The 22,259-nt window shown below is 40.9% G+C and overlaps 1 protein-coding gene across 1 annotated transcript in view; it reads right to left on the bottom strand.

Annotated features, from left to right (window-relative positions):
* Nucleotides 1-22,259, bottom strand: part of LOC311166310 (complement C4-A-like) — a 40,873-nt gene that overhangs the window by 2,985 nt on the left and 15,629 nt on the right. The window contains exons 17-39 of the mRNA XM_084226209.1: nucleotides 21,452-21,652; nucleotides 20,569-20,680; nucleotides 20,272-20,342; nucleotides 19,292-19,431; nucleotides 18,262-18,474; nucleotides 16,961-17,012; nucleotides 16,475-16,555; nucleotides 15,137-15,340; nucleotides 13,646-13,721; nucleotides 13,069-13,225; nucleotides 11,612-11,707; nucleotides 11,126-11,294; nucleotides 9,997-10,163; nucleotides 9,406-9,564; nucleotides 8,749-8,808; nucleotides 8,212-8,305; nucleotides 7,334-7,502; nucleotides 5,644-5,731; nucleotides 4,973-5,047; nucleotides 4,252-4,360; nucleotides 3,197-3,286; nucleotides 2,730-2,822; nucleotides 1,937-2,020 (exon numbers count right to left, since the gene is read on the bottom strand). Coding sequence (XP_084082335.1) covers nucleotides 1,937-2,020; nucleotides 2,730-2,822; nucleotides 3,197-3,286; nucleotides 4,252-4,360; nucleotides 4,973-5,047; nucleotides 5,644-5,731; nucleotides 7,334-7,502; nucleotides 8,212-8,305; nucleotides 8,749-8,808; nucleotides 9,406-9,564; nucleotides 9,997-10,163; nucleotides 11,126-11,294; nucleotides 11,612-11,707; nucleotides 13,069-13,225; nucleotides 13,646-13,721; nucleotides 15,137-15,340; nucleotides 16,475-16,555; nucleotides 16,961-17,012; nucleotides 18,262-18,474; nucleotides 19,292-19,431; nucleotides 20,272-20,342; nucleotides 20,569-20,680; nucleotides 21,452-21,652 — 2,760 coding nt within the window. The remainder of the gene's footprint in view (nucleotides 1-1,936; nucleotides 2,021-2,729; nucleotides 2,823-3,196; nucleotides 3,287-4,251; nucleotides 4,361-4,972; nucleotides 5,048-5,643; nucleotides 5,732-7,333; nucleotides 7,503-8,211; nucleotides 8,306-8,748; nucleotides 8,809-9,405; nucleotides 9,565-9,996; nucleotides 10,164-11,125; nucleotides 11,295-11,611; nucleotides 11,708-13,068; nucleotides 13,226-13,645; nucleotides 13,722-15,136; nucleotides 15,341-16,474; nucleotides 16,556-16,960; nucleotides 17,013-18,261; nucleotides 18,475-19,291; nucleotides 19,432-20,271; nucleotides 20,343-20,568; nucleotides 20,681-21,451; nucleotides 21,653-22,259) is intronic.

Raw genomic sequence — 22,259 nt, forward strand, 5'->3', positions numbered from 1 at the left:
AATTTAATGTTTCAAAGCATCCAAGTGGAATTTAAGGTAAACAATCACTTATAGTTTTAGAATCTGTAATGGGAAATAATGTTTAAAAAAGGGGAGCAGGGGGAAAGAAGAGGAAAATGAAAGATTCTGTGCTGCTTTGTATGGGCTATAAAGGACTCCCATAAAGGACTCCTGGAGGGCTCCTAGGGCAGCACAAATATTAGCCATCCAAAACACGTATGCTAAATCTATCAATAACCAAAGTAATCTGAGAGGCACAGACCTGCAGTATTCTCTTTTGCTGACTCCCAAACACAAATAAGAGTTTCCATCTGTTCTCTGAACCAACCCTTTATGTCAAAGGTTGCTAAGAAAATAATGACAGGGTCCAGAGAATGAGATTTTACCCTACTAATTCTCATCTAAATTTGTGATGGCAACAGAGCCAACCTCACTCAGAAGAGCTGCAGAGAATACAAGAGATAATAACACTAGTTCAGTCACAGGCTGATTTGGGTGCAACACCTAGCTTCTTCTTCATCCTCATGTCTTTGTGCCTCCTGCCAGCCTTTCCCAAAGCTGCTGAAAGTTTCTTGATACTCAGAAGCTGCATCTGACAGCACAAACCAAAAAGAATTATCAAGTATGTGGGACTAGAGGACATCCTTTCCCATCAGCTTCACATTCAAAGGATATTTCTCTCAGCCACCAAAACCCAAAATCTTTCCACTGCTTTCCTGCAAGTTGTGAGTGCATTTGGACCCAGAGCCCTAAAGCCTTTAAATGCTGTAGGTATTCTCAAGAGATTAATAAAACTTTCCATTGGGATATCATAATCTCCTACAGCCAGTATTTGGACCACCAGGTATGTTATCATTTCTTCCCATATGGAAAGCCCTGGGTATGTCAGATGCTCTCTCTGGACCCTGGGCAAAGATTCTCTCTCAGGAAGCATGGACCTTATTTTACTGAGCACTGTGCACAGATCACAAGTTGTGTGCCATAAAGTACTGTGTGACACTGCCAGGCCCCTGGGCAAAGATTGATGGAGTGAGTTAATCATTCTGTTCCAGAGAGGGAAGATTTCAAACCCTTTGAAGTTCCCTTTTAAAGGCAATCTCTGGCTGCCAAACTCAAAACTGGTGACCACATGACACCACGGCAGCTGAAGTCTGGTGTGTCACCTGACAGCTTCCCCAGAAATTACTCTGAAGAGTATCAGTGCTCTCTGATGCTGCTGATTAAGTTCACATGGGGGCAGCTGGGATGGCAGGCTTGCAAAAGGACATTGTCTGAGAGCTGTGCAAACCTTTACACTGCACCTAACAACAAAGAAGCCTTTCTGTTTCTTTAGCACAGTTATTAAATTGAAGTTCCAGAAGTTTTCCTGTCTTTATTGACCTCAGGCAAGTCACTGTGGACAATTCTTACCCTGTTCCACAAGGGTTGAAATTGTTCAATAATTAGTTGAGTAAAAAGCACTTCAAATCTTCATTTAGTATCAGAAGAGAGGTCAGTGGCTATGTCCACACAAGAAAAAAAAAAAGATCTGTCAACAGTCTATGAAATAAAATAGTTGATGCAGAAGACATAATATCCACACTATGCATGTGTTTGGAGGGTTTTATCTTAGACTTCCTCCAGTTTGTAACCATGGACTCAATGAGTCTGGAATGTGTCTTCTGGTTTGTTTTCATCTGAAATGTTTGAAGCTCATGTGCTCTGGGATTGCACAATGTGAACCAAAAAAACTACCCTGGGGCTTAACTGCACAGTGAGGCAGCTGCACCAAACAAGCCTTGCAATAAATAAGCCTTCTTGAAAGCCTGCTGTAGAAATATCTGACCCCACTTTTCCATGGCAGAAGAAGGCATCTGCATGGCTCATGCTGGCTAACATTTAGTCAACCTAGTTTTTCTACAGGTGAATGAAAGGAGTAAAACATTTTGATACTTACATGCTTTAAGGATCTTGTGGATTTTGCCCTCATAGTAATCAAAAACATTCTTGTTTGTACTGCTGAGGATCTCCACCTCGTATGCTGCAACAGACAACAACTCTGTGATGCCAGATGGCAACATGAAATTGCATCCAAAGACTGAATAATAGGTGTGCATCTACCAAGTGTCTGAACAGAGGCCAGTGCACCATCTACTCACAAACCATGGAATTATTAATCAAGAGACCCTAGATTTGTATTCCTTTCTTTGTATGTTTTCAAGGAAGCTCCTCTGTGGTTAGGTTTTCCTTCTTTCCTGTCCTTCTTTCTGTTAGCATCTAAGTTACCAGTGGTGCACAACCAGTTTTCTTTCAGTAGTGTTTCTAACTTTGCATCCAAAGAAGAGGCCAGAAAGGTGAATTAACAAAGGGAAAATATTAATCTAGCTCTGCAGAAGGAGCTACTGAACTGTGACATGCCATGGAAACCCTATTCTTCTTTTACATCCTGTAACATGAGGGATGTAGCGGACTGTGATAACTGCACCATGGGTTTTTTCTAAACCCTGTGACATAATGTCCACCCCTCCTTCCCCCAGCATCCTGCTGCATCTTTCTGAGGCCTTCACTTCCCACTTCTCTGCCCTGATGACTACAACTGCACATGCCTTTGTTTATTCTTCCTTGGCCTCTTGGTCACATATGGAAACCCTACTGAATTCAGGAGAGGTCTGGGCACAGTTTAAGTTTAATAAGTTTATACTTATTAAAATGAATGATGCTGAAATACACAGCTGTCTTTCATGCCTTACCATAATCTGCCGTAGGTTGGTAGCAGACAAAGCTAACACGCGTGGTTTGTGTTAATGATTTGCTGAAAGTTGATTTTTGTCTTGGGCAGGGACCTGGAGGGTGGAAAATAAGTGATACACCACAATAGGCATGGATATGTAGACAGATGTAGTTTTGCACATCCATATTCACACAACAATACAACAGAGAATAAAATTGCAGAACAACTTCCTTAGTGGTGTGATAGAGGGTTTTTACAGACACGTGCACATGTATACATATATATATTTACTGCATTTAGCTATCAAAAAATCCAGGATAAATGAGAAAAAAATCAGTTTGATACTGAACATCCTAGAGGATGAATGTGTCCTGTATTACACATTAGGACAATTCTAATGGTCCTTTCTGGGCTTAACAATACCCATGTAAAGTGCTCCTAGCAGTAGCTATCTTTTTCAGACCAGCTCACGCAGTCATTCCTTACCTTCTGCGCACTGGCAGACGTCGGCGTGGCACAGCTTGGAAAGCATGGCACTGTGCTTGGGAGCGCTGTAGAACACACTGCAGCTCCTGTCTGTGGGCAAGGAACAAAGCAGCTTCTATGGGAGGGCTCAGGTGGAAAAGCCTGTACAGTACAGCACAAACTATGTTTGCAGCCTGGCTTTTCCCTGGTCCAGAGAAAGCAGAGCACTGAGGGATCAGATGCACATCCACAGTTCCCAAAGACCTGCAGCTTAGGCACCTGCAGTACAGTGTTGTCTTTCAGCTGGGCAAGAGCCTGAGGTTATTTTTGTTCAGCTTGGATAATTTTTGTTTGGGCATTTTGTTGTTGTTGGGGTTTTTTATTTGTTTCTATTTGTTTTTTTTTAAGTTTTACTCTTCCCTCCCTGTGTCCCCCCCTTTTTTTTCTTCCCTCTGAAACCATCCATCTTAAAAGCCTCTTTATACCATAGAACAGCAGTGAACACTGCACTGTTTCAGAAGGAGAATATAGGATCAAGCAAAAGTTAGTGGTTTAAACCCAGTGTAAACTGTCTTGGCTCCCTCTGTTAAGGCAAAGTAGAGATTTGACCTAATTTTCAAATATTGTTTGCATAACTTAGGCAAATGGGGATGATTTGTATTTAACCTTTCTTTGAATGAGGAACAAGACTGCTTTCCCTGGCAAGCACACTATAAAAGTCAAACCTCCAACATGGTCTATTTTAGATGTATAAAGACACAGCCTGTCAAAACAAAAATGTGGGAGAAATATGCTTAAAAGCGCCATGAGAAACAGGAACTCAGTAAATCTGATTTAAAAATTCATGAGTGTAAAAGTTCACATTTTCAGTCCACTTGCAATCCTAGGTCATTCCTGAGAAGATCTCTGTTTAGATTACCTGAAGCAACTGGAAAACAGTTATGCAAAGCTGTTTTTTTAACCAATAAACAAAATTACGTGGTTTCACACACTGCATCAAAATCAGCTTTCTATAGACAGGAGGGGCTTTTTGAGAGTCTGTCAAGCAGTTATGTATGATTTTTCTGTGCCCTTACCAGGGTTGTAAAAATCATAAAGGATGGCATTTGCTGGCTGAACCAAGCCCATGGGATTGATTTGCTTTGCCCCAAATGATACACAATCTGGGTCTGGTCCACTTGGGAGCTGGAGGAAAAAGGAAGAACAGTTTTGATGAGAAAACTCTCTCTCCTCAGTCAATGCCTCAACGTTTGTGCCTGTGCTAGCTATTGAACACTTGTTCTGATGGCATAGATGAGTTAATACTGATATCTGCTTTGGCTGCAGAGGTGAAGCAATTCAAGTGGATGTAGGGTGGAGTCATTATCCAAAATATTGGAAAATATACACAGAGACTAGGGGTTCTGATGTTTACATTGGTTAATCACTATCTGGATTTGGTCTTGACATGCAAGATGTCCATGTGGAATTTACAGGACCACCAGTTAACACTTTTGTTATCATGTATGAAAAGCCTTCCTTCTGGCTAGAGAGGGAGAGGATTTCTCTTTTTTTCTTGGGCCAAAGGCCAAATCTTGAATATGAACTACATCTCCTTGGACATAGAAATGGTGGAAGATGAAGGTGTGTGTTTCCCTTCTTCCCTTCCTCTGTTCTTTCCACTGAGCTGTTCAATAATAATAAATGACAAAAATGACAGAAAGGGAACAGAAAGTGAAAAATGCAATGATTCTATTTTTAAAAAGTCTATATGCTCTCTGAAGTGGCAGGGATTAGGAAATCATTGGGTTTGCTTACCTCACCAAAGTAGAGCAAAACCTTCCCTTCCTTGTACTCAAAGTGCTGGATGTACCTGTCTGAAGCTGTCACCAACTGCAGGAAAAAAAGAAACAAACAAATCAGGACAAACCCTTAGCAGAACAGGAATATTTTTGCTGCCACCTTCCATATTCCAGTTTGCTTTGTTCAGCCCTCTTTCTTCCTCCCTAAAGGAGACTGTCCCTATAAGCACAAAACTGAGCAAACTTCCCTCAACCAAGCTGGCTCCAGAACCGCAAACTCTGAAGCCACGTTTTCAGAGCACTGTGCCCCATCTCCTTGTCATTGTGCCCTGCCACCAAGCACCACTGAAGGATTACTTGCCTTCTGCTCTGCAAGCACAGGATGCCCTATCCTGGCATGTCACAGGACAGCAGGATATGATAAGGGCACATTACTGTCCTGCTAAGCCTCGTCCTAATTTCTTTTACAAGGGACTAAAAAATCTGAACTCTGCTCACCACAAGCTTTGTATTTCTTGTATATATTCAGCAAATATTTTTATTAGAAGGAGAATAGTGAAAAATCTATCTATCTATCTGTCTGTCATCTGTTTTCCCATGTCTCTTCTGTAGATTTTTGGAAAGATTTTGAAAGAAAAAATTTCTAAAGGCTCTACAAAATGTTGCATAGAAAAGTGTGTTTCTAACCTGTTCGAGCTCCTTTGTGTCAGGCTCCAACCCACTCAGCAGAGTGAGATCAACCAGGGACATCTTTGGTACTTTGGGACCTGTGGACCTTTATAAGGGACATGGTCAGCAGTGAACAGCTGCACTGAACAGTTGCTTTGAAGAGTCTGGCTTTCCAGGCTTGCTAAATGTGAAGCAAAACTTCCTGCTCCATTTAACTTTCCCAAGTGGATTTTAATTTGAAAATTAGCTGCCTAATTCATTAAGAGTCAGGAGGTAAAATGAGTCATCTAGACTAGTGAAATGGTCATCCAAAACCCAGGTGCCTTGCCTGAGATCTTCATACAGGCTTTCCTTGGAGCTGATAGGCAGAAAAAATCACCTGTAAATGACAGTTCCTACCACCTTAAAAGCATTGTTGAAGCCAGGGAGGTAAGCAGCACTGACAAAGTATCTGCTCTCTATTACTTACAAAGTGGAGATAAGAAATGAATTTATCCAAGTTTTTCACAGTCTAAGTCAAATTTATATCACCTTTGCTGTCCAAGGCAAAAATCGTTATTGCTGTAACTATCCACTAAATATATGTATTGGATTTCCAATCTCTCAGCTTTCACCATCTCAAAAATCAGGAAGTGATGTCATTGCTGGAAAATGAAGTGGTCCTGCACTCACATTGGGTGCCTTGACATGAGATATTCTACATACACTTGGTGGAACTTCAGAACTTTTATTTTGGCACTCTCCCTTTCCCATGAAGGATGGTGATGTCAATCTTGCCTTCAGTTTTCTCCCGTGTCTTAACCACAAGAAATTTCACATTACTGTCTAAGCCTCAGCTGAGCACTCAGCAGAACAGTGGATCTGGTAGCTGATAAATGTCACATAGAAATTAATGGGGAAGATGATGCTTTGGCCAGTAAACAATTCACTGAATGCATGCTTAATGAGGGAGAGTGAACATTGGGAATTAGGGTGACTTCAGTTCTCCCCTGCTGTTGTTCATGCCACTGTTTAAAAGAGGAGATCAAACCACAGTCTTCAAGGCTTTGATGAAAGTCAGTGGAAAACCAAAATTCTACCGGGGAGCAAAACCTGCTTCTTCCATCCTGCTCCTCTCTAGAATAGATAGGAGAGGCACAAATTTGTGCTTCTAAGACCAATGCCAGACTGTAAATGGGAAAAGGACAGCTGTTTCAGTGTTATGCTGCATAGGAGGGTTTATTTTTTCTGACCTCTGCCCTTGCCAACTTCTTGTCACAACAGAATATCCCATCTGTCTCCCCTTCTCTCCTAGATAGTGTTAGCCATCCTTTTTTTTTTTAATGAGGCCAGAGTGTCACCACAAAGGAAGTAGCAGCATATCTCCAGAAAGTGATGAAACTCTGCAAATATGCTACTACTGCATTCCAGCTGTACTTGCCTTTTTAAATAAAATATTTATTTCAAATTTTTAGCCTGCCAAGTGCTTTAGAGTCTCCCCAGAGTTTGATGGGGAGGAATCTACAGTGGACAACTGAAGTCTATGTAAACCATGTAAATAAATCTCATCCACTGTTTGGAAACCTTTTCTCCTGACGTGGGAGAGAGGACACACACTCACAGAGTATGCAGACTCTGGGATGACTAGGCTGGATGCTGAGTTTGTGGATATGAAGAGAGTAACAAAGGAGAATTACAAGCAAACGAGGAGCTGATCTTGCAGACCTACCTGACACAGACTTTGTATTGCAAGGATTCTGTTTTGCTGGAAGTGGTCAGATCCCTTTTTCTTCTGGTGCGGATATCAAACCAATCCATTTTAGACAGTGTCTCAAAAGTGCTGTTTTCTCCTGTAGTCAAGTCCCCATAATCATAGTCTTCTTCAGAGTATTCAGCTTCTGGAGGTGTGAGACAGGGTCAGCCACTAACAGGTTTGCCTGCAGTTTGGCTCCTTTTTGGCTTAATGATAAATTCCAGTGGGCAGTCAGGCCATCACTGTGAGTTTTATAACAGTTCACTCCACACTGTCTCAGTGTTTCCAATTCATTCAGAGTTAGAATCCCAGGAATAACTACAGTAAGAATAGCTAACAAACCTAGCTAAGAATGGGGTTTAGACTATGCATAAATATTTAAAGGACAATCCCTCCCTCCAAAAGTTAACAATTCAAACAGAAACAAACATAGGCAGAGGTGATGATGACTACACACTTCAGGAGATGCAAAACACATTCTTGATTACATGAAAGACCTATGACAATCTGCCTCAAAGAATTTTAAGCCCACAAGCCAGGTCCCTGATTAGCCAGGGAACTGAGCAGGGCTTTCCCCTCTCTGAAGGGAGTTCACCTCCCCTTTCTCAAGAAGAATTTCTAATGGTATCTGTGTAACTGCTAAGTACCTGCTGCACCTACAGTCACTCGTAGTTGTTATACTATTTAAAAATAAGAATAATAAACTAAATGAAACAATGACAGGGTATATTTCAGGGACTTCTCTTTTTCCTTGTTCCACTCATTTGTTCCCACTTTCCAAGGCTGGAAAGCCATGAAGTATCAGCTGGCCAAAGGTGTTACCTTTGAGACCCAGCCCCTGCCCTTTCACTCACCAGTGTACTTAAGGCTCCCTTCCACTTCCACTGTCAAAATCAAGTCATTGCAGGTGTTGTTCTTCAGCTCGGGTGACCAGTACATTTTTAATATCTAAGATGAACACACAAACAGCAAGCCGCTAAAAATATCATTTAAATGACAAGGAATTTACCCATCCAGGACTCCAACACATGGTGATGGGGCATGGGAGTATGGAGAGAATGGCCAGTCCCCCAGTGGCACAGACTGGTCACAGAGGACTGTCACAGATATAGCAGGTCCCATGTGCAAGTCACAAATGGGGTGGAACTCCTTTGACATAACTCTCCATTCCCAAACACAAAGAGGTCTTTCAAATTCCAGCCACCTCTATCACCACTTGACATTTTATGGACTTAATAAAGTTAAAGACAGGAAAAATTGACAGTCCATAAGGGCAGGCTTTAGGCTCCACATTTTAGAGTTTTGGAGGTAGGAACACAAAGGTTGCAGTCATTTCAAGGTTTAATAAAGAGATTAAAGAAATCCAGCTGGACTCTGAATTTATAGCTTACACTCATTGTCCCGTTTCCTTTGCCATTCACAGATACTTCAAGTTTCCTCCCAAGTTCAAACTGCAAACCAAGGGAAAAGAAAATATATTTAGTTTGTGCTTGGAATTTGGTCTATTGTTTTCCTGACATCTTGACAGTCTTCTATGCCTTTACACTCTAACCCTGGGTAGAGAAAACTTTCAGCTATGGAAGGGATTATGAGACCTCATGTCTCAAGATTTTAAATGTACTGAGCTGATGAATCTCACTCTGATGTTTTAGGGCCCAGTAGATGTATTTTACCAACTTTACTCCCTCCTTTGTATCCTGGATTTCACATTTTCACAGTTCCAGGCACAGTGAAGATTAGAATATTCCCCTTCCTCCTCATTCCCTAGAAGGACTTAGGTTCCTGGCAGCTCTTCACTTTTGGGTGAGATTCATGCCACCAAAGTCTTTAGAGGCAGGAGAGCACCTCTAAAATGTGCTGTTAAGCACCTGATGGCTTTGGGCTTTTTTAACTTTTAAAAGATTCTGTTGTCTTACAGATCAAATTATTTAAAGGTATAATAAATCAGCTGCATCATGGTTGCTTAACGTGACAAAACCTAGGCCAGCGGATTTGATTTCTCCTTCTTGAGGGGAAAAAAACCTTTGTAGCAACCAATGGTTGTATACCTCTAGCTGCTTCTGAAATTCTTCATGGGCATCAGTCAGAACAATCCTGTAGTAATTTTGCCTTCCAGGTGTTCCCAGTCTGACAGTCAGGTCAGTGGAAGCAGTGTCCAGTGTCCGTATGCTGTATGCTGACAGAGCTTCTAAGGCCACCACTGTGTCCTAGGTGAGAAAGAAAAGCAAAAATACTGGCAGTTATGCCAAGTTATTTCAACAACATGTGAGATGACATTATCAGTCACCTTGAATCCAGTTTTATGCTTTTTGCTGCTTTGAAATCTCCTGCATTTATCGGTTCCTACTTGCACAGATTATTAATTTAATTTCCCAGCTTCTTCTTATAGCACTAAATTGTAAACATATTGGAGTCCTGACCTTAGATTATCCTACTTCTTCATGAGGACAAAGAATTTTCTTTGCTGGCTTTTAACTATTTTATTTTTGCCCATTGCTAATATACAATCCAAAATCATTACTGCTTCATACACCAAAGAAGTTGAAAATTCACTGTTCAAATCTAAATGAAAAAGTTTCTAGGAGGCTTTTACTTCCTTCCCTCCCCTTCAGACTCCTCCTGAAGTGGTGGTCAGGCACCTGTGTAGAGCAGTATCCTCCGCCGTAGTTCCTTCTCTCTGTCAGCCACGTGGCAATGGGCCTGGCATATTCCATGTTGTCCAGGAGCAAGGTGTGGAGCAGGGCATAGGCAGTGGTTTCCACTGAGACGGCGTTGTTCCCATTTCCCCAGTAGCGCTGCTGCTTTGCTGCAAGAATAACTCAGTCCTGAATCACCTTGGCAGAGACTTCTGCCAAAAATCATTATTGTTCTACACAGTGGATACGTCTTGTCGTGGCACTGTGGAACCCCACGACACAGATGCTGCTGTGAGAGCAACAGATCAGCCAGAAAAAAAAGATAATGGAAAAGAAACCAAACAATTTTCGATAATTTTCGATTTTGATTTCTCCCACCCATGGATCTAATGATCCCATTGTACAGCGATGTCCATCTGATGGAGTGGTAGCATTGTGCCTGGTGGTCCCTCAGACATAAGAGTATTAATTATGGCCACAAATCCAGCCTTGATTAAGGAGAAGCCTACTCCCTATGCTTAAACTGGGGCTGTTGAACAGTACTGTATTTACCAAATACATTGGGAGGGATCACCAGGATGGTGATGCAGCCACATGGCTGACTGACAGGAGTCACCACTGCCACATCCTGTGGGAGTCAGTGGGGACACCCATCTGGAGCTGGGACAAAGCACCCAGAACGGGTGGGGGGCTTTGGAAGCAGGTGGGCTGGAAGAGACACCCTCCCTCTCAACCACAATTCCAGTCTGGACTACTCCTGTATGTTGCTATTTTTTCATATGAAGTTTCTTCTTTCTCATTTGGCTTGGACCTTTTTTTTTCTTTCCAAGGGAAGCAGAAAACATAAATGAATATTTACTGTAGTTTTGTTTCAGTTTAAAAAACAGAGAAGGTTATGATCCAGGCTTCCCTAGCCGTCACTTTGTAGTAATATTAATTATTAAAATTATATATTAAAATGTAAAATATTAAAACATTTAATTATGCAATTTAAATTATTATATATACATACACAGTTGTATTAAATTAACGTTTCTTCATCTACTTTAATTTGTTTTGTTCATGTTAGTCTGTTTCCATTAGGAAACATACTACAGAATTTAAAGGGATTTTTAAGAATGGTTACCAGTACCTTCATCAAAGGAAGAACAGTCCCTTAATTTGTCTTTCCCAAACTGAGCTTCTTCACTATCAGACTGTACAAGTGTCAGAGCATAAGCAGTGATGACAATAGAATAGCAGTCAGTATTTCTTGAAAATCGATTCTTCATGTAAGCCACTGCTCTTGTAATCACCTGTGCCTGTGGGAACAGAATAGATCCATTTGTACAGATCACTGAGACCTGCTAACTGCACTAGGAAACTAGTACTTGGAAATTAGAATACTTCCCTCTAGTAATTTTTAAGACAATTATAATAATATTTGCTTAGAGATTACAGCCATTGACGATGGAGTGCGTAGTTTAAAACCCCTTGTTGCATACTAGGCTACAACATCTTTTCCTACCCACCACAGATGTAAGCAGATTTTAAACCCCATTTGCAGTTCTCCAAGAGATGGTAGGGTGGACATGCCACAGGGCACTAGACTGCAGGCTTAAGGAGCCAGGCTTCCTACCACATCAGGAGATGGGAAGACACGAAGGGTTGATTGCAATGCTATGGTTACAAAGGCTGTCATAGCCAAATCGTCTTCTGCTGACCCAATGCCACCCTGAAAGATGAAATGGAAAAGTTAAATGTGCATGCATGTCTTCATGATTAAATCTAGAAAATTACTTTCCATAAAGTCAAGGATCTTCTCTGCAAACCCTCTGACTGTGTACCATGTAGCTGTTGCCTTAAATTTTTTTCAATAATATGTGTCCATCTAAAGTATATCTCCTGTGGTGGCAGCATTAAAGGTTGCATTGAACAGTGTAAGAGATCAAGAACACACCACGTGGAACCAGTTGATAATCAAATATTTAGTTATTTATCTTATAGCTAAAAATCTATAATTTCTCATTGAAACATTCATAGTTTCAATTTTCAGTCACTAGGAGGGTGGGATTGTTTTCATTTCTGTGTTACTCTCTACACACTAAAGAGCCCTCTACCTTGCAGACAGAACACTCCTGTAAAGGTATTTATACACCAGTACTGGATCATTTCTTATCCCTCTTGATAAAGTAAGCACTGGGGACTCATTAAAATTTTTCCCCTGAAACTTCTTGAAGTACAATAGAAGATTATCTCAGCTTGAACACAGGTCAAAAAACCCAAAACCCTTTGACCAGTCCTTGAGCTACTTGTTTCTTTTTCCCCAATATTGTTTTATCACCTGTGAAACTAGCTTTGATGCCAGAGTGTGAAAGCCCCATTAGTTATGTGACACAGTTCATTAAAAATATTAATGCCTGTTTTTTCATATATATATGGTAATTACACTGCATTTTCAATGAGTTTTGGAAGATGCACATTACTTTCCTAGATTAATTAATGGACAGTATAACAATTTTGAGTTTCTGGACAGTTATAGAGGATGTGTAGACCAAGATATGCAATTGGAAATTGTGATTAAGTGTTAACATTTTCTTTTTTCACCATGGGCATGGTGAAATACTGAAACAGGTTACCCAGACAGACTGGGACGTGCTTGTGACACAGCTGGACATGGTTCTGCACAGTCTGATCTAACTAGAACTGTTCTGAGCAGAATTTGGACCAGATGAGCTCTGGATGCCCCTTCAAAACAAAGTTACAATTCTACACTCTATTGCCTTAAGCAATAAAAGGCTTTTACCAAATATATGACCCTCAAAATAATTATTAATTTTTTTTTAATTTTTAAGTGCCCCATAGGCCAAAAACGTATCTAAGACTGTATAAAAAGATAAAGGTGGTGAAGTGCTAGCTATGCACCTGACATAACAGACATCTTGACAAATTAGTTTTACATTGCAGATTTTGTACTTACATTACAGATTTATTCTCTTTAGATACATTTCTTGTTATTCAACAACTCACAGCGTTCCTTTCAATCCCTAATAACCCTAAATGCACAACAAATTATTCTAACTATGGATGGCCTACCTGCATTTTCCTGTCCATTACAGGGTGGTGGTCATGGAATGAACCATCTGCCTGCTGTTGATCCACCAAGTAGGAAATCGAGTTGGTTATGTGACTGTCTTGTATACCGAAGTATTCTCTGCTCCTTGTGAGCACTTTCACAATGAATGCAGTTAACCTGCACAAAAGAAAATTTTCCAAACTTGTGCTGACAGGTATTTATAGAAGACTACAATGACAGGAAGAAAGACATTTTAATTTTATGCACAGGCTCATATTCAATACAGTGAACTCGCTGCAACCTAGTGAGTTATTGTTCAACATCAGCTTGAGTATTTCTACTTTGTGACAAATGCAAAATAATCAGTGGCTCAGTATAAATCTCTTTCACCAAGGACTTAATATGCTCAGAGAATTTGGTGGCTGATTATTCATTGCAAAAGTACGTAGGAAACCACCAGATTTTCAAAATTCATCACCAAAGAAAAACTTCTGATGCATTAAATGATAAGAGACAATTTGAAAAAAAATCCCAACCAAATAAACCCCTAAAAATAAAATCCCAAAAATAAAACCCCAGGAAAAGAAAATCACTTACCATACACTGCTGGGGGTGGTTTTAAATGCTCCATAGGACCCATCCTCCTTCTGAAACTCAAGCAGTCTCGTGTAACCTGCATGAACAGGAGAGCACGTAACTGTTCAGAAACACCCATCTTTATTGGGCATTTTCCTACATCACTGGTATTATAATGGACATGTTTTGTATTGACTGGTGGATGAGTTCATAGAGGTGTTCACTGGGGCATTAAGGAGGAAATGACTGGGTCAGCAGAATTTGACACAGAAAAATCACTAGGCTTAGAAGGTCCTCTGTCTTGTTTGACTTAATTGAGCCAAGCAAATAATCTGAAAACTGCAGATACCTATGGTTACAAAACACTGTATGTGTAGTGAATACTGGGAAATTATTTTCCATTATTGACAACTTTTCAAGCTGTTGATTTTATGGTGCACTGAATCAAAAAGTATACAAAACATCTTTTATTGGGTCAGACACAGAAAAATCATGACTTGTGGCTTCAGATCTTGACTGTTATAATTTTGACCAAGTTTGTATCATAGCCACACAACTGATGAACTTTTTTACATTGATGAACTTCAGTAAGAATAAATAAAAGCATAATGTTGCTGATAATACTAAATACTTATTAGCAGGATCCCATGTGACTTTTGGCAGGCTTGATAAATAGGCAAAGATCTCCATGCAGAAATTGCCAGCATGTTTTTAATCTCTTTTTATACACTTGTTTATCATTGATGAAATGTGCTTGTCATATCTGAAGATCACAGTGACAAGTACATCATATTGCTTTATGCCATAAGCACACCGCTATATTTAGAAAGATCAGCTGTACCTGATCCAATACCAACAATTCCCTGTGTTAATTCCTGTGAGCTGGAACATTTCCACATACTGTGGTCCTGACTTTGCTGTACATTTAATACCAGCTTTGGATCACATCTTTGAGTGGAGTCTTCCAGAAGCAGACTTGCAGGTGTCCTCTCCCTAAGGAAACTCCACCCCTGCTTTGGCCCAAGGCTGCTGAAGTCCTTCTAGCTTATGTAATGATGAACACAGGCGTGGGCAAGGGAAGGTGTCAATATCATGATTAGCACTGGGAATTTCCTTTATACTCCTCTTGACAGCCACAGACAGAGATGTCTACATCCCAGCTGGCTATCCTAAGCAGTGTCTGTGAACCACGGGGAGAATAAGCCTTTTTAGGATGTGATTTATCTTGGTTGATTTTGAACATTTGGAGGCAATGAACAACTGGCTTTTGCTATCCATTTAGTCTGAAGAGAATTTTCATTGATCAGTTCAGATTTTACTTTCTACTTCTAAATTAGGCAAGAGAGAGAATGGACTGTCAATGTCAATACCATCCAGTGCCAGATGCTGGTAGTGCTAAGACAGTGGGCACTCCTTCAGGAGGCAGCTGCAGCCAGTGTGCAGTGCAAACAGATAACAAGGATCCCATCCTTTGGCCTCTGGTTGGTTTGCCTTTTGTTTTTCCCTGCCTACCTTTTTCAATCATACTGATGGCTTCCTGCTTCCGTTGGGGGTTCAAGCTCACCCACTGCTCGCTGGCATCCAGGTACTCAATGGCATAGACTGCAGGGGCCATTGTCACCATTGTTTGCTCTGCACAGCCTGTGGGCACCCGAATCAGCCTCTCAACTCCGCTGAGACTCAGACAGTTTTCAACAGCCTGGTCCATAATGTTCCCTGTTGTAAAAAATACAAGCTGTAGTATGTATTTTATTTAAAACGGATTGCTGCAGTATGAAGAAAGGGGATCCTAACTACAGGCTGATATTCCAGCATGGCCCAATGCTCCTCACTGCTCAACGCTGTTCTTAGCTATCTGAGACTTCATAAAGCTCTTTGGAGCAGGGCAAGGATGAGGGGCCAGGCCCCAGGAATGCTGGAGAAAGAAGGCTGGCACAGGGAAGGAACATGAAGAAGAAAGAGTCCTCAGGCTACTGGAGGCAGGGAAGAAGCAGAAGGGGGAAAGACTTGTCTATCAGGTTTGGGCTGGAAAAGTCTTGTCAAACCAGCCCTGATCCTCCCACAGAGGGATAAAAAGATTGTGCATTATTCATGACAAACATTTTATGTGGGTTTTTTTTCCCCTCTCTGCAATTTTTTAACTTTAAGAATTCAATGATCCATTTACTTTAGAACAGGGATTTGAAATGGAAGCCAATATCCTTTGTGTCACAAATATATTACTTAACATTTTTTTGGGGGGGGGGGGCTGAAGTATTTATCACTACAAAAAGAATTGCTTATAGATGTTTTAAAATATGTATGCATGAATATATATATATGCACACAACTATATAATTAGTTTAAATTAATATAACTATATAATTAGATAATTAAATAATATAATCAGATAATTAATAACTATATAATTAGATTAAATTAATATATGAACATATCTCCTCTTTGGAAATACAGAACTCTCCAGAACCTATACATGAGAGTCTGGCATCCTTACTTCTGGAATCCAAAGCAGATTTCTTACAGCCCTGCATGAAATTTTTAGAGAAGACGAGCTCTTCCCCCTCATGTCTGGCTTTCCCATAATGTTAGTCCAGGCTCAGTGAGGAAGGATGGAGCTCATAAAGTTATTATACTCACTAAAAATAAGAAGGAGCAATTAGAAAGAGGAAGAGGTACTGGCTAAACCCTGGGGATGTTTTGTTTTATGACCTGGTCATGTAGCACAGACCATTTGAGTCACAACAGAAAAACCAGGAGAGAATGGAGATTTGCCATACAGGAATGGGCAGCACAGAGGGGCCTGTCCCTTGTCACCTACGGAGAAGTTGTTGACAAAAAAATTACATTTACCTTTCAGGCTAACTAGCACGTGGCTCTCAGAACCCGGTACCATATTAGATGGTCTGTTCAGGTCCACTGTATGAGACTTCACTGTAAATAAATAATAAATAGACATCTACATCCAGACTTTTAAAAAATAAACATACTGTAATTTTAGAAAAAACATACTTATTTTTCTTTTAGTGATTTAATTTTCAATCTTTAGCAATATTTTGCACTTCCAAAAAACCCTTTTTTTTAATACCTTTTAAGACACATTAGTGAATTAATGGATACCTTGTTAATATATAAAGAATGGTACCTTTAAAAACAAAAGACAAAGAAATAAATTATAAAAATTTAGAATTCTTTGGGTTTTTTTCTTTCACAAGTCTTTTGGATGGAGAGATTTCTGGTTAACCAAAGGAACACCTGTGCATTAAGGAGTATTTCATAAATTCACTGTTCAGTCTTACTCCAAACCTCCTCTGTATGTAATTATTTTGGGTAACTTACAGTCACTGTTAATGCAAATGGTCTCTTCTTCTCTCTGTAAAACACCTTCAGCCTGCACAGTTAGAGAGAGAAAAGTCAAAAGATTTGCAAGCACTCACACCTGAAATTAAGCTGCAAGAAACTTGTGAGCTCCACCCAAGCACTAGGCCTGCAGGTGGCACAAATAAGTGATTTTGAAGGGAGATTTCTCTCTAGGTAAAACTCAACCTTTAAATCAGAATTTCAGTTTCCCACCTGAAATACAAATAAACTTTGCTGAATTTTTTGTGTTACTATTGAAAAAATTCCCTGGATGAAATTCCTTAAACCAAATCCAAATCCCAAAAATTAAACTTCAAAGTTTTTTCTCAGCTTTGTGACCCATCAAGTTCACAGAGAGACTCATTTAAGTAAACCTCTCATGCATGAAATCCATGAAATTCTGAGTACATCTTGGGTGTAAGACTTAAACATGCTTTCCTTCTGATTCCTCACATCCCTCTTCCTACAGTTTCAGTTTTAATAAAGTAATTTTTATAGTTACTTCTAGTGTTTTGGTGTAACAGTGCACTCTGAGACTGTGTCTGTATCTATGAAAGTTATAGCCTTTAACAGCAGGTTTCCAGCATCCTGTGCCTTATCCTTACCTACATGGTAATACCTGACACCAGTGGGGCAAGGATTCATATTTTGCACCTTCTGTGTGGATGGAAAAAAGCCCTCCATGGATGAATTAGGTATTGTAATGAGTCTGTGTTGGCACTTGAAAATTAATTTTTTCTAAAAGGTTCCACCTTTTTATAATTTTGAACAGCATCTCTGTTAGTATGTTTTGCATATGTTTTTACCTATGCAATTGTTAAGAGTAAAGATTCATCCATTGACCAGATGGAATAAAATAGTGTTTAACTTTATTACTATCAGAGAGCATTTCCTTCTTAAAAGTTTGGTAGATGGACATCTTCAATCTTGGCTTCACAAGGAGAAAAGAATTTTCATACAGGTTGATGAAGCAGGGAGAAGTTAAAGATCCTAAGACAGGCACCTGCTTAAGAATTTGTTGCTGTGTTACAGATAAAGGATTTTTTTGCCGTAGGGAACAAACCTTTCCATATACAATAGACAAAGAGGCTTAATTTTTGTCCCTCAGTCCTTGCTGAAAAACGGATTTCCTGAATTGCTTCCAGCCTGGTGTTTGTACCACCTCACCCCCTCCACGACAGCTCCACACACAGTGAATGTCGCATTTGAGGGCAATTTGTGAAGTGCCTGCCCTCAGTCAGGGCACACATACCACAACACACATACCACAACACACATACCACCACTCTGAGGTTCTTCCTGATGCTATCACTGTGCCCAGAACCCCGGTCGAAGGCAATGATGGTGATTGGGATTTCCCCCACAGTCAGAGGGACCACTGAGAAGAAGGCAGGTGTTGCTGAGTTCCCCTTGGCCAGCAGTGGCAGCTGCACTGCCTTCGCTGTTGTCTCCGCGGTGCACAGCCCCTTCACTGCCTCCATCTTCACTGTCACCTGTGGGGACAAGGCAATGCCCAAGAGCAGTCCTGGTGCACAGGGAAAACACCTCTGGATGCCCCCTCCACTGTGAATTGTTCTGTGACCCCGTGGTCTGCTAATATTCAGCTATACTGATCAGGGCTCTGTAGGTAAATCAGCTAACATTTCTTCCTTACACTCAACCTGAAACGGAGTTTTGCCCTATCCCTGAGCCACAGGGAAGTAAGAAGGATACTGCATTTTTATACATCCCAGCTCTACACAATTCAATGCAGCTCAGAGGATGCTGGTTGAACAGCTGGTTGGGAGATGGGAAGAAGTGAATAAAAAGAGTATCAGCCTTAGGACAGTGGAGGCCCCGAGCCTAGTGACAACTGTGGCCAGGACTCCACAGGAGTCACATGAAGAGTAAAAGTGGCTCTGTGTTGTATGCTCAATGAGTTTTGTGCCTGACACTGGATGGTGCACTCATACTCATTTACCTCTCTATCTTGTGTACCTTGTGAAGTGTCAGCAAGTGTCAGCGTCAGCAGCTGGGTATTGTCCAGATCAGCAGGCAGCAAAAAGGGAACAGATTGCTCCAAGGAAGGGGAAGAAGTACCCAAAAACAAAGGATATGGCTATGTAACATGGTGAATAAAATCTGCTTTATACAGGAAGTTTGATCAGCAAGTAGAACTGGATTCTGTCCTTGGGGAAGCTTTCAAGATAGGAGCATTATGGGCTGTAGGGAGACACGGAAGGGCAGCCAGGACATTCCCATTAAATTATTACAAAACTACAGATCTAGCTAGCTTGGCTTGCAAGGTGCAGCAGTTGTTGATAACACTACCTGGAGATCGTTGGGCAGGTAGTTGTAAACCACAGCTTTTATTTCCAGTTGCTCGTGTCGTCTGACTGAGTACGGTAATCTCAGGGACACAAAAAAGTCTTTGAAAACTGCAAAGGTGTGGGGGTCAGCCACACAGAACCCTGGGGTAAGGAAAACACACCGAATTGAGAATTACACACTTAACATCAGCTGATAGAAAGCTAAATGTCTAATCAAAAGTCAGTGCCTGGGCTCTCCTGAGGTCACGAGCAGGCTGAGGAAAACAGGCATACTCAGAATTCATTTAAACTCATCTGCACTACAGGCCTATCTCTAGTTTGCCCTCTGGAGTCACTGGTTTTTCCTAACTAAAACTTGGCAGAATGTTTGTATGTTTTGTGAATGAAATGTGGCCATCTTCCTCCCCTTTCAAAGCGGAGCAGGCAGTACAATATAGACCCTTTGTCCATCCTGTGCAGTCCTCATCAACTCCTAGGAGCTCCCAGAGGGTAGCACCTGGGAACCTGGGCTCTCTGGTGTCCAGCCCTTGGCTCATCCTTTGCTGGTTTCCTGGTGTTCTTCTCTGCCCTAGAGACCACAGATGTTCATGCTTTGAGAGGCCAGAACCTGGCCCCAGAATTATTCAAAGAAAAGTGATGTTACTACTGCTACCTCTCATGTGGCTTCCTGGCCACGTGGAAGCAAAAATCAGGTGGTTTAAAGAGTGGAAAGAATAAAGACAATTTTGATTGTAAGATTCATCATCCTTGAGCCCCTACTTCCTGTTATTTTTGTAAATATAAATCTATACCTTAACTTCTAGTTGGGCTTTAACATGGCATAAAAGAGAGAAGTAGCTACTATGATCAAAACACTGTGTTTTTTCAGTACAGACTGTTTTATTCTGTCAGCATAACATTCTAAATCTCTTTTAAAAATTACACATTCTCTATTCATCCATATAAAGAAATAAACAAACAAAAAATACTCAACACTTATACCTTTTTCAGGAGATATACTTATTGCCTGAACTTCCCAGGTAGTTATAGAGTCAGGAGCGAAGTTTTTTACACTAGAAACACAAAACAAAATGTATTAGAATGCATGTATAAAATGTAAACATTGTCATTTGATGAAGTTTGAGTATTTAAAGTGAAAAACATATTCCCTCAGTTCTGGAGAAAAAGTACTTGCAAATATTCTGAGGTCCTCTGCATCAGATACTACATAAAGCTGATAGTTGTATACATTTGAGAGCACAAATTTAAACATATTCAGCTAGTCAGGCAACACAGTACCTGTGCTTTCCAGGGCCTTCCACTTCTTCAAAACTCCACCACCAGCTCTCAGGAAAATAACTGCGCAAGCTGATAGAGGTTTCATCAAACAGTTCTTCGTGTTCACTGTATTCTGTAAAACAGGAGCGAGGTTTCTTTTTGGAAGTCTTCAGCTGCTGACCTTACACTACCTTGGAAATTGTAAAAGCACAATAAATGCTCTGAATGGAAACGTTTCATTTGTGTTTCATCTTGTGAATTAAACAAGAATCTTGAAAAAAGAGAAGCAATGACTGTAGCATGTCACTGAACAAAGAGAGAGCTCCTCTTCCCAACTTCAATAACTAAATGCTACCAAATGAGAGATCAGACCCCTGCAGTGAGGCTAGCAAAGATTGTTCCCGGTGTCCCATTCTTGTGACAGACAGGGGAAATCTGTGAGAAATGGGAGCAGAAATTACACTCAGAATGGGATCATTTTAGATGCCAAGTAATTTTTTTTTTTTGGTAATGTCATAGTAGCACCACTAATTAAAGAGTCATAAATCTGAGACCACTTAGAGCCCTAAATGCAGACGACCACCCCGTTCCCTCTCTGCTGTCTGTGGCATCTCTGGGGGTGGGCAGGGGCCATCGGTTCCTCTGTAAGGCTGGAGAGGCCAGCAGTGGCTGAGGTGATTCCTGCCTTTTTTCACCCCAAGAAGTTTCCCCATCCCACTCCCACCTCCCCAGTGTAGAGGTGTGCAGAGGCAATGCTGCGTGGCTGCTGCACTGTACCGGGACTCTCTGAAATGCCGATGTGAAACCTTCCTCCGCAGCCCCACAGCACTAAAATGCCCCTTGGCCCTCCCCAGCCACCACAAGCAGGGTGAAAGCGGCAGAGCTGCGTGCCCCTGCTCCTCACGTCGTGCCAAGCCCACTCTGTTCCTCTGCCTCGCCAGCTTCCGGAGGGCTGTGGCTTTCTCACAGCAGTCCTGGAACGCGTCCCTGCACTCCCGGGAGCCAGACACCTTTGACAGCCTTTTTGCACAAGAAAACCTCATGGGATTTAATTTCATTCCATCTTGGCAGCATTTTAGTAGAGCAGTGTTTTGGTATCTGCTGGCTGCAATAGAATTAAAGCCCAGAATTAGTGCTGTGTAAGAAGAAATCAGTGTAAAGGTGTTCATTGTGCTCACTCCTGTCATTCTTTGCCATTAACATCAGTTTCTAGTGCAACAGCCTGGGACCCTGAAAACAGTCCATCCTAAAAACAGTCCACAATCAAAGGAGGAAAGCAGAGCCTCTATGGCATCCTAGACATTCTGTTCAAAGCCCTCTCTTCACTGAATTAAAAGTTGAATCCTCTTTGCAGGCTGGAATTCTAAATAGAAATAGCAATTTCAGTGTTCTCTTTCTTGAATGGAGTCTGCTTTCAAAAGAAAGGAAGAATCCAATTCAACCCTTCATGTCTTCTGGCAAGAAAATGAAAAAAATTTGCACAAATTGACATTTTATACCAAATGGTATACTAACTCTTCTCTTAATTGAAGCACAAAGTATCGAAGTTGTCACAGCTTCAAAGCAGAATGTTAAGAAAAAACATGATTTATAAAACATCTTCTGACCATACAAATGATTTTGAAAACCTCAAGTTGTGACTGATGACATGACACATTATCTACTTGAACTGCTTTGCATTTGGGATTATAAAGAGGCGAACTAGTTTCCAT

Source organism: Fringilla coelebs (genome assembly GCF_963513975.1).
Source record: "Fringilla coelebs genome assembly, chromosome: 2".
NCBI classification, from domain to species: Eukaryota; Metazoa; Chordata; class Aves; order Passeriformes; family Fringillidae; genus Fringilla; species Fringilla coelebs.